This window comes from Ipomoea triloba, chromosome 4 (assembly GCF_003576645.1).
Source record: "Ipomoea triloba cultivar NCNSP0323 chromosome 4, ASM357664v1".
In the NCBI taxonomy this organism is placed as follows: Eukaryota; Viridiplantae; Streptophyta; class Magnoliopsida; order Solanales; family Convolvulaceae; genus Ipomoea; species Ipomoea triloba.
Window position 1 is genome coordinate 20,477,874 of NC_044919.1, and position 11,590 is coordinate 20,489,463.

At 36.2% G+C, this 11,590-nt stretch overlaps 1 protein-coding gene across 1 annotated transcript; it reads right to left on the reverse strand.

Annotated features, from left to right (window-relative positions):
• Positions 1-6,855: 6,855 nt before the first annotated feature.
• LOC116016560 (tubby-like F-box protein 3) lies at positions 6,856-11,135 on the reverse strand. Its single transcript, XM_031256884.1, has 7 exons — positions 10,950-11,135; positions 10,206-10,633; positions 9,612-9,699; positions 9,351-9,480; positions 9,025-9,204; positions 8,290-8,774; positions 6,856-7,198 (listed from the first exon to the last, which is right to left on the reverse strand). The coding sequence occupies exons 2-6, from the start codon at positions 10,515-10,517 to the stop codon at positions 8,303-8,305; spliced, it is 1,182 nt and encodes a 393-aa protein (XP_031112744.1). The 5' UTR covers positions 10,518-10,633; positions 10,950-11,135; the 3' UTR covers positions 6,856-7,198; positions 8,290-8,302.
• Positions 11,136-11,590: the final 455 nt, after the last annotated feature.

Here is an 11,590-nt window from a genome sequence, read left to right on the forward strand (position 1 = left end):
AATTCAGTGACCTTCTTAAGGCCTAAAGTCTCAATCTCTACAAGGATATCATATCCTGACCGAACAAGCGGTGCCTCAGTTGTAACCGCTTTATTCTTGAAAAACGCTGTCTTATTCTTGCGAAATGGATGATTCACTAGCAAAAACTTTCGATGATTGTCAAACCACGATTGCTTACCACTATGTTTTAGGGTGAAGGCATCTGATTTGTCCATGCAATACGGACAAGCTAACCTCCCAGCAGTGCTCCACCCGGATAGCATCGAATATGCAGGAAAATCACTAACTGTCCACAAAAGGGCAGCTCGCATCTGAAAATTCTGCTTCTTAGAAATATCATATGTTTGCACACCTACTTCCCATAATTGGTTTAACTCTGCAATAAGCGGTTGGAGAAAAACATCTATCTTCTCTTTTGGATTTTTTGGACCTGGAACCAATACGGTCAAGAACATATAATCCGCCTTCATACACATCCAAGGAGGCAAGTTGTATATTGTTAGTATCACAGGCTATGAGGAGTATTGCTGCCCTGATTGTCCAAATGGTTGAAAACCATCCGTGCACAGACCTAACCTGACATTTCGAATTTCAGATGCAAAGTCAGGATAAATGCGGTTAAAATGCTTCCAAGCAAGCGAGTCTGAGGGATGACGCATGATTCCATCTTCAACTGAATTTGCATGCCACTTCATATCATTTGCTGTAGCATTAGATGCATACAACCTCTGCAATCGAGGAACTAGAGGGAAGTAATACATTTTTTTGTATGCTACATTAGTTTTTTGTCTTTTTCTAGCACCACGAGAAGTTTGTTTAAATCGAGGATGGGCACAAAACATACATGTTTTCATATCAATATCTGACTCCCAATATATCATGCAGTTGTTCTTGCAACAATCAATCTTCTGAACTGGCAACCCCATACCCCGTAATAGCTTCTTGGTTTCGTAGAAGTTTTCAGGGACTAGATTATCTTCTGGAGCAACTTCTTTCATAAGTTCAGTGAATTGATTGAAACATTTTTCTGATATGTGATTTTCTGATTTCAAGCTCATAAGTCGAGCTACAAGAGACAACTGCGAGTGGTTTTTACTCCTAGGCCACAACTCTTGATCTGCAGCTTTCAGCATGTCATAAAACTTCTGGGCCTCGGGATTTGGCGATTCTTCTATTTTATCCACATTAAATTCAGGACCAGCAGCATCCATAACCTTTGTATGGTACGCATTAGATGCTTCTTCACTAGCCATTTGAGATGGGTCACCAACATCTTGATCGACATCTACCCTCATATTGGCCTCGCCATGGAAGCGCCAAACATAGTAGTCCGACACAAATCCATATTTTGCTAAGTGGAATTTCACGGTAGGCACATCTAAAAACTTGGTGTTTTGACACTTGCGCTGATTACATGGACACTTAATTCTTTCCCCGTCCATCCAACTATGTTCACTAGTAGCAAATTAGATGAACGTTTCAAGACCCGCCAAAAACTCCTCAGTGAGAAGACCATTTCTAATTCGTGTATACATCCAATCATGATTTGAACTCATTGTATTTATCACCTATTGATAAATATTGTAATTGTTCAATATATACTTTACTATCAAACCTAGTTTCTACAAATCATGCCAAATTGAAATGAACCACATGTATAACAATTCAATTCTACCTTATTTGGGAATTACTATCTAAAATTAAATCTGTGGACAATTCTTAGAAATTAAATCTATGGACAAAAATCATTCAAAGATTTCTTATAGTCATTCAAATATTGATTCAAATAATCATAAGCCTCCGGTACCCACAGGCGGTTTAGCCGGAGATAACACAAGTGCCAGTACCCACAGGCGGTTTAGCCGGCAAATAAACAATAAATAAAAATTTTATAATTACCTTATCAACCGAAGAAGTTGAAGATTTTTGAAAGTTCAAACTTGTCAGTTCGCAATACCTAGTAGTCAATGTTACCACACGTTAGCACTTGATAAAATAAAATATATACATACCTTACTATAATTATTGAAGTATCCCACCACATACATTTTTAAAGGTTTTGTTGTTTTTTGGCTGCTTGCAATTGGTAGCCACCAATATACTCAACAATGCATGCCATAGTATATGATACAATTTTCTAGCATCTCTTAACTAACAAAGATACAGGTTGAGGATAATTAGGTAAGAATCATTGACTTATATATTCTTGTTTATCATAAATTTAATCAAACTTAGTCTGGATTTTTTCAACAAAAAATCATTTACCTATCACATATGTTAATGTAAAATGTTCACAAAACCCTATTATGGAATTGCTTTTAAGTCTACACTATATCTCTCTGATTGCTACTTTGAAAGCTTACAATCCAACAATCATTAAGAATATTCTGCATGAAACAAATTAAATAGTCAAAATTTTGAATAAATTAATATCTATTATCAAATTAAATTAAACCAAATGGTGGCCCCTATTAATTATTACTCCGTATTATTTTTAGTAAAATTTGGCCGCATGCTAATTGTGACCGTTCAGAGACTTAATTCATCTAATTTAATTATTAGATTAATTCCATGGTTAATTGCTATTTAATCTTCAACTCCTATATATTTCGTTGGTAGAAGCAGCAGATTTACACAATAAATACACACACACCAAAAAACAAAGAATTTGTTTTCTCTCTCGAAACTCTGCTTCTACTCCTTTTCTCTAAATTGTGTTCATCCATTTGCTCTAGTTCGCTGGGTTCATTAGTTTGGGTGCTCAAACTGTGAATCGTAACACGTTTTATCCTGGGAAACCTAGGCTACAACGCTCCTAGCACTTTTGGGAGGTAGCAAATAAGGTTTTAAGGAAAGAGTGTTTCGCTCGACTCGTGTTAACCCTTTCCAAATTATCTCTTTCGTTCTTATCATTGTTATTATCCCAAAAATATTATTTTCGTAGTAATATTTCCCAACAATAACCACTCCACAACAGGGCATAGCCTAGTGGTAAATATATAGATATACTAGAGGGTAAATTAGAAAAAATATTTAAAACAATACTAAAATCAAAATAATATGAACCATTCATTTCAACAAACAACTATACCAACATTTTTTTTGTTCCAGTTAGGGACCTAACTTTATTGACTTTTATTAGGTTTGTAAGTGTAGATATAGATGTCGTTTTAGATCAGTGTCTACAATATAATATACCTAGAATAATTGGTTGGAATACATCCTTAATAAATAGGATAGGAATCACAGGATGTCTTGGATTGAAACACTAATAAAGTTCTATAATTTGCTCTCTGTAGATCATCTCTATATGGAGTTCTAAAAAAAATGTTTAAAATTTAATGAAATTATAAATTTGGAAAAAATATATATTTTAGGAAAAAATATTTGAGTTATTAGATTCAACTCCAAAAAAATAGAAGTACTGGAGTTAAAAAATTTTATATTTTTTATATACAAATAAATATGAGTTAATTAACATTTTGCTCCGATCCCTCGACTATGGCGATGTACCAAATTGGTCCTCAAAAGAGACGACCACTTAACAGTCAAATTGATGGAGGACCAAATCGAATACAAAATCAATAGTTGAGAACTTAATTAGGCAAAATTGATAGTCGATGACCAATTTGGTACTTTCGCCATAGTCGAGAGACCAAAACGGTAATTAGCTCGAATATAAAAAAAGGGAGAAAAATGAAAAAAAAAATAAAAATACTGTCCATGCATTAAATATGCAATTTTAATACACACACATATGTATGAATGTATGTATGTATGTAAGTATGTATTTTTATTTTAATTAATTAATTATTTATTTATTTTGATTCCAATTCCTATTTACTATGAAATAAAGTGACCCATTCTACTTAAACCTATTATGATTACCATTTGATTCTCATTATCATTCCGATTCCAATGTTTAAACCAAACACACCCTTAGTCATATGATGTTTATTACAAGTATTAACTAATATGATTAATTATAACTTTATATAAATATTAATATGATTATATAGTTAATATAAAGTTTATTTATTACATATATAGTTATAAACTACTCATTTTATAGATTTTATAACTTAATAATATTATAATTATAAAATAAAAAGATTACATATAAATTATATTAGTGTTAAATATAATATGCAATTTTTTAATATACTTTTTGATATAGATAAGTTCAAAAAATAGTGGGGGCGAACAGGTTTAGATGAGTGAATTAGCAGTAAAGTAAAACAGAAATTGTAAGATAGTGAGCTACTCCATTAATCTTTAGATTTAAAAGCAAATGTAGTTGTGATCTACTGTAAAAGCTAAACACCCTTTCCTTTCCTTCCCCCCTATAGTGAAAGAGAGAAAAATAAAAAGGCCAAACAAACACAGCATGCCAAAATTGAATCTGGGAAAACTGACCTAACAAAACAAAACAAAACATGGGCTGCAACAAAACAAACGTTAAAACTGCTTTGAGCATTGCTCTGATTTCTAGCATTGGTATGGTTTTCACCGGAAACTAGAGCACTATTTTGGTTTCCAGTGTGAGGAAAGGAGCACTATTCTAGTTTCCTGCGTGCTCTAATTTCTGAGTATTAGGACTCTACACATTTCGAGTCAGATTACAATTCTCTCTTCTAGTCTGATTATGACTCTCTTGTATATATACTTGGTCTCTTGTATATTTGTTCAACTAGTTAAGAATTAATAAAAACACAGTTCTCATATGGTATCAGTTAGTTAGGGTTTTTTCCTGCCATGGCCGACGAATCTGTTAATTCTTCGGAACAGACCGTCTCTGATGTTGCTGTTTCTTAGGCTGAATCTGTGATGTTACCAGCTGTGCCGGACTCATCACCGCCTCCTGTACTCCCTACCACTACTGCTCGCCCGCGTGGCCGTTCACGTGGCAAGTCTGTGCGCCCGACCACTCGTACTCATGGCATGGCTACTCGCAGCAAATCCCAGGCTCCTCCTACTGCTCTGTCTGCTCAGGTTTGTCCTGCTGAACCAACATGTTACACTCAAGCAGTCAAACATCCTGAGTGGCGTGAAGCCATAGATCAAGAATTCAATGCCTTGATTCAGAATCAGACATGGTGTCTGGTCCCTACCACGTCTAACATGAATGTAATCGGTTGCAAATGGATCTTTCGTACGAAACGGAAAGCTGATGGGACTATTGAACGACATAAGGCCAGGCTGGTGGCAAAGGGGTTCAATCAGGTTCCAGGACAGGACTTATTCGACACATTCAGTCCTGTGGTTAAACCTACTACTGTCAGGTTATTGCTCTCTTTAGCTGTCTCCTCATGTTGGGTTGTTAAACAACTTGACATTCATAATGCTTTCCTGAATGGTACCCTGTCTGAAACTGTATATATGAAGCAACCGCCAGGTTATGTGAATGTTCGATTCCCAAATCATGTGTGCCTGTTAAAACGTTCTCTGTATGGGTTAAAACAGGCTCCCCGAGCCTGGTTTACTCGTTTACATACCTTTTTGCTTTCTGTTGGCTTTCAGGCATCCAAGACAGATGTCTCGTTGTTGTACTACTCAGAAAACTCTGTTTATGTTTACCTTCTCGTGTATGTAGATGACATTCTTGTTATGGGCAGTGATCAGACTCTAGTCATCCACTTTAATCTTGAAATTATCAACTGCTTTCAAAATTAGAGATCTGGGTGAACCTGGTTTTTTCCTTGGTATTGAAACAGTCAAGAGTAATGATGGTATATTATTGTCTCAAGCTCGCTATAAATGACATTCTCAAACGAGCTGGAATGACTGAGTGTAAGCCATTGGCTACACCTATTTCTGTTTCAAAATCTGTTCCCTTCAATGCAGATTTGTATGATGATCCGACACAATACAGAAGTCTAGCTGGTGCTCTTCAGTATCTGACAGTGACCCGTCCTGACCTGTCATTTGCTGCCAACCAACTGTGTCAACAGATGCATGCTCCTACAGTTTCGCATTGAGAACAACTGAAACGAGTCCTACGGTATGTCAAAAGCACTCTCTTATGGACTGCGTATACGAGCTTCATCCTCTAGAGAGATTCATGCCTTTTCTGACTCTGATTGTGCCGGCTGTCCTCAAGATCGGAAATCCACTAGTGGTTATGCTGTTTTTCTTAGTACAAATCTTGTATCCTGAGTCTGCAAGAAACAAAGAACTGTGGCCAGATCCTCAACAGAAGCAGAATACAAGGCTCTAGCAAATGTTTGTGCTGAAGTAGTGTGGATAGTTTCTCTACTTCGTGAGCTTCATGTGCTAGGTATTTCTGTTCCTAAATTGTGGTGTAATAATTTAGGTGCAACCTACATGTGCTCAAATCCAATATTTCATGCTCGCACCAAACATGTGGAAATCGATTATCACTTTGTTAGAGACAAAGTTACATCAGGTGAAATTCAAGTTAATTTTATCTCTACAAAAGATAAACTTGCTAACATCTTCACCAAAGCTCTTCCTGGACCACGTTTTTCCTTTCTACGGGATCTCCAGGTTACTGCCATACCCTGTGCTTGAGAGGGAGTATTAGGACTCTACACATTTCGAGTCAGATTACAATTCTCTCTTCTAGTCTGATTATGACTCTCTTGTATATATACTTAGTCTCTTGTATATTTGTTCAACTAATTAAGAATTAATGCAAACACAGTTCTCATCCTGAGGTCTTTTTTTTTCCCTAAGTTTTAAATTTTTTAATAATATTATTATTATAAATATTTTTATATTTTAAATAAAACAATTAAAATGTTTAATTATACAATTCTACTTATTTTTCAAAAAATAAACCAAACACATCAAGACAATTTTTCAAAATGTAACCAAACACTGAAAAGAAAAATATTTTCTGAAAATGACTCATTTTTCCTGTTTCCAAACACACCCTAATATTTATGTTTCTGACTGATAACAAAGGTTGGGGGTAGGTGGGGTATGGGTTGTTATGGAGATAAATTCAAGGAAAAAGTGGTATTTACACAGTAATGTAGCCAAATTAATGAACAACAGCCAATGCCCCTAATTAAAAATACAGCCATCACTGACTAGTCTTTTACATTAAGAAAACATTTGAAGGTAAATTGTGAATAACGATCACGGTTTTGCACATATCTTATTTGCAACATCATGCAATGCAACCACTTCAGACTGTTTATTTGGTTTTGCCAAACAATCTTCCCTTCCATTCCTGAACAACCATTGGAAACGAAGTTAATAGCTTGAAAGAAAACAATGTTAGATTGATTATTAGATGAAGATATATATATATATATATATATATATATATAGCAGTGAACAAACATACTAAATGGAATGGAACGGAATTCCTAGAGCATCAAACATGGCAAAGAAAGGAATGTAGGAAGGCATCAGTTATTGATGGTCAAGTAAGTTTTGCATAAATTGTTGCAAGGCTGCATATATCAGATGTAAAACAGCATAAATCTTAAGCACTGGAATATGAAGTGTAGGATGATGATTCATTCAATTTGACACAGTTTATGCCATTTTCTACTGGGCATTTCCTACCCCAACTTCGTTTGAGTTGTTTAAATTGTATTTACACCCCTAACAAACAATATTATTTTCAAGAAATAAACACCTAATTCAGATTTCAGAGAGAACCTTAAGTGGCAATACCAAAAGCTCTTACCAAAATTGAAGCACTAAGCTGATTTTGTAGCTTTTGTAATAATTGTAGCCAAGTTGAATACAGTCGTCAAAATAGGTGAGGGTTGCAGATGTGGCTGTCCAGGTGGTAGCTTAAATGGTTGTGGAGGTTAGAATTGTAACTGTTAGCTTGGGGGCGGCAATTATGGTGATCTGAGTCTCTCAAACCATAGTGGCAAAGTGGTTTGGGTAGAACTAATAGTAAATGCAAAATGCTACTTGCCATAATTCTTTTGCACCAAATATTCTTCTAGCTTGTGACAAGTGTTACCACATTGGCTATCCAAAAATTGGCTAAACCCCAAAATGAGTTAACTGGATGAAGTCACACAGTTTGGTGCAATTACTATTATTACCCATATGAATGGGAGAATGTCATGTCAAATGGAACCAATTAAAAGCTCACACTGAACGGCCATGTGTGCAACCCCAAGAGGCAATTTAATTTCTATGAGACTATGACCACTTCAATTTGGCTACAATTAATATGAAGTTTGAAATTTGGTCCATTTGGACAGTATTTAGATAAAATTGTAAATTTGCACAAAGTTTTGGCTATTCTCTGTGTTTAGACCTACGGAAATCATTTAAAAGCCATAAGAATCAAACCTCTCAATCCATGTTATTCACAAGCAATCTTCGTATCAAAGCTGCTAAGACAGATGGCAAATGCCTGGAATGCTGACAATGGGTAGCGGAAATCCATAGTAAATACATCCTTGGCTACTTTCCCAAACTGTAGAATGACTTTCTCATGCTCTGGCCCACTCACCCCATTTTCAGGAGAAGCCACCAACTGAAAATTTTTTACTGATGCAACTGTTACCCGTCCATGAAAGTTCAAACACCAGCATTGGAGTTGCTCATGCCATCTTGGAGACTTGTTTCTCAAAACTAGTGCTCCCTCTGTTTGGCTCTCCAAGGGTCCAGATAAAGATTTCTCCATACTGGCTGATTTTGATCGTGAAAACGGTATTGTTGAAAATGAATCATTGTTGCTAGCTGGAAAATCAGTCTGTGTTGGGGCCACACCCCCAGGTTTAATGGCAGAAGCTGGGATGCTATCCATAACACAGTGCATTCTTCTTGGACCCCTGAATAGTATAAGAAAATGTTGAGCATATAATATATAAACATAAATCCGCAGTCCAACTATTAGCTTAGGCTTTTAGAGTTGATATAGAGTCAATGCTTCAATTTGGTATCAGAGCCAATCCCATGGAAGAGGTCATGAGTTCAAATCTTTGCGCAACCGAGAAAACCCGCACATGTGGAAACAACATGAATACTCATCTCTCAAGTCTATGCAGGTAGAAGAATAATGCATATACTTAAAAAACTTACCTGGCTCCAAGCACGTTCAACTCATATGAAATGTGAGCTACTTCGTAGTTGCTAACGGGCACTCTTGGAGCAATTTGCTTTAAGGCCACAAGCTTAGTGGATCTACTTTTCACCATTTTCGCTCCAGCATGAGGCAATGAAGCATCATACACTGTGAACTTGGTTCCCAGAAAATTTGACCTTCAGGAAGGGGAAGTTTCTCTTAGGCATCCTTCTAATAGTTAATCTACTTTAACAAGAACTAGTAGACAATCCCAACTAGGTCTAGATTGAGCTTAAGACTTTGTTGACATGAGAGTTTAAACAAACTATTTATCACTACACACCTCAATTTCCCGATATAAGTGCCACTTCCCTTTGACATATCATCTACTTGCAGAGATATAATGTAGTCGGTGCAGGTGGTCCGCCTATACTTGCGAGCAGCAAGGAGAAACTTTCCGTCATCAGCCAATGCTGACATATAAAGTAAGATGGAAGAACATTGGAGGCAGAGAGTCAGACAAAACAAGCAAGCATTACACTTAAAAAAACATAATGAGTAGAAGAATTGGAGACAATCACCATATGAAGTAACAAAACTGTACCTTGAGTCAAACTAAGATAAAGATGATATGTTTGTGAAGACTGGTTTCGCTTTATAAAGCACTGCATGAGAGAGTCTCTCGGGCCAGGCTGCAGCAAATAAAACAGAATCTTTTTAATGTTTCCCCCATAAAAATCTATCCTATTATTGAAGATACAAACTTGAAGAGATTTCTATAATTACACAAGGCTTATAATAACTTAGTGATTCAAAACTGTTCCTATCATAGCACTGAAAATTTTAATCCTTAAATGAGCCGGTCAGCTATGAGTAACCTAGGCTCGTTGTGGTCCTTTGCCAGCTAAGGCCAAAAGCCGGGTTTACTCTTACTCAAAAGGGTTGTGGGGTATCACTCGTAAACCAAAGAAAAAAAGAAAAGAAAACACTCATATATATGATATATCTCAATCCCAAACAATAGAAATATATATATATTATTCTATATCATGCCAAAACACTCTTAATCAAAAAGAAATATTCTCCCATCTTAAAAATTTATCATGATATTAAAGCTCTAAATTATGAAAGCAATCAAAGTTGTTCAACACAACTAATGAGGTATATAACCAAGCATGAAAGAAGAATAATATCAAACCTGCTTGACTGAAATTGGGAAGGTTATTTTGGCAGAAGCTTCAGGGGTCTGGACAGCCTCCTTCATGATCTCCCTCCAGCTACTACACATCCCAGCACAAGCCACCACGCTCTTCCTCATGGGCCACTTAGCCTCAGACTCCTCAATCTTCAGCAACACCTCTCTCAAAAGCTCTACAGGCATGTTATTCCAGCAACTCTGCCTCAACCCCTCATCACCAAATTGACTCCCCTCAGGCGCCTCCTCCGCTTCCGCGACCGCCACCACAGAGCTATGCCGGCTCCTTGACCTGGACCCATAACCCCACTTCATCTCTCCGCCCGTTTCCACAACTCTCTTATCTACAAGAAGACAACTTTTTTGCACTACTTCTAATTCCCCAAGAAAATAAATAATGCCCAGGAAAGTAATTGGCCTTCAATTCAGATCTGAAACAAGACTTCACTAAATTATGATAAAGATCACACCTTTACGCACATCCACTCCGTTCTCATGGGGAAACAATAGATTTCTTGCTCTAAAACACAGATTTACAAACCCAGAGCTCAAAGTCATTAAAGAAATGAAAAATTACTCGAAAAAAAACAACACAGGAATCTATATATCTGATCATACGAATCCCATATATAAATAAATAAATAAATAAAACTACATTTGCATCGATAGATTTGTAGGGTAGTTGGCCTATTAAGGATTAGGTTGGGAAGAAGAGGAAAGAAAAATGTACTGCAAATAGGAGTGTACTTTTGTGCAAAGTCCGATAACCACAAGAAGATTCAGAGAAGGGTTTTATTCTTAGGATTTGAGCCGACTAAGCTGGAAGACGAGGGACTGAGGGATTGGGTGGGGTGGGGTGGTTAAAGAATAAAAGACTCGAGAGAGTGCTAGTGGACATAGAGATGAATCATTGGGCAAAGTCACCATTTCTCTTTCTTTTCTTTTGGGTTTATCAAAGATTTTTCTTGTTTATCTCGTCAGTCGTCATATTGTGCGGACAACAAACAATAAAAATAAAAACTACACAGGGTCGATTTTTCTTTTCTTTTCTTTTGAGTTTATTGTCCTTGAATCTAAGATTTCAAAGTTCCTCTACACTCTTATATGAAAAAAAAATATGCGAGGGAATGTAAATCACAATAATTTAGTGGCGGAAGAATCCGAGACAAATGTCGTGCTTACAAAAAATTTGTCCACATTAGAGATAATCTTCTCATTATCGTCGAGTTTCGAATATGAATATCTTTTTCTAAATATTATCTATGAACCAATGAATTATACTCGTGCGGACTTCTTTTGGATTTATTGTGCGGACAGCCTGACAATAAGCAATTTTTAAAAATCTTTAGAAATATTTAAAGACAAAAAAAGAAAAAAAAAAAAAAAAA

Bases quoted from the DNA above. Each gene is read 5' to 3' on its own strand.
- LOC116016560 (XM_031256884.1), bottom strand. From the start codon at position 10,517: ATGAAGTGGGGTTATGGGTCCAGGTCAAGGAGCCGGCATAGCTCTGTG. The intron at 9,700-10,205 runs GTTTGATATTAT...TATTTGCTGCAG, and splicing joins TCCCAATTTCAGTCAAGCAG to CCTGGCCCGAGAGACTCTCT. The intron at 8,775-9,024 runs GTAAGTTTTTTA...TATACTATTCAG, and splicing joins TTGAACGTGCTTGGAGCCAG to GGGTCCAAGAAGAATGCACT.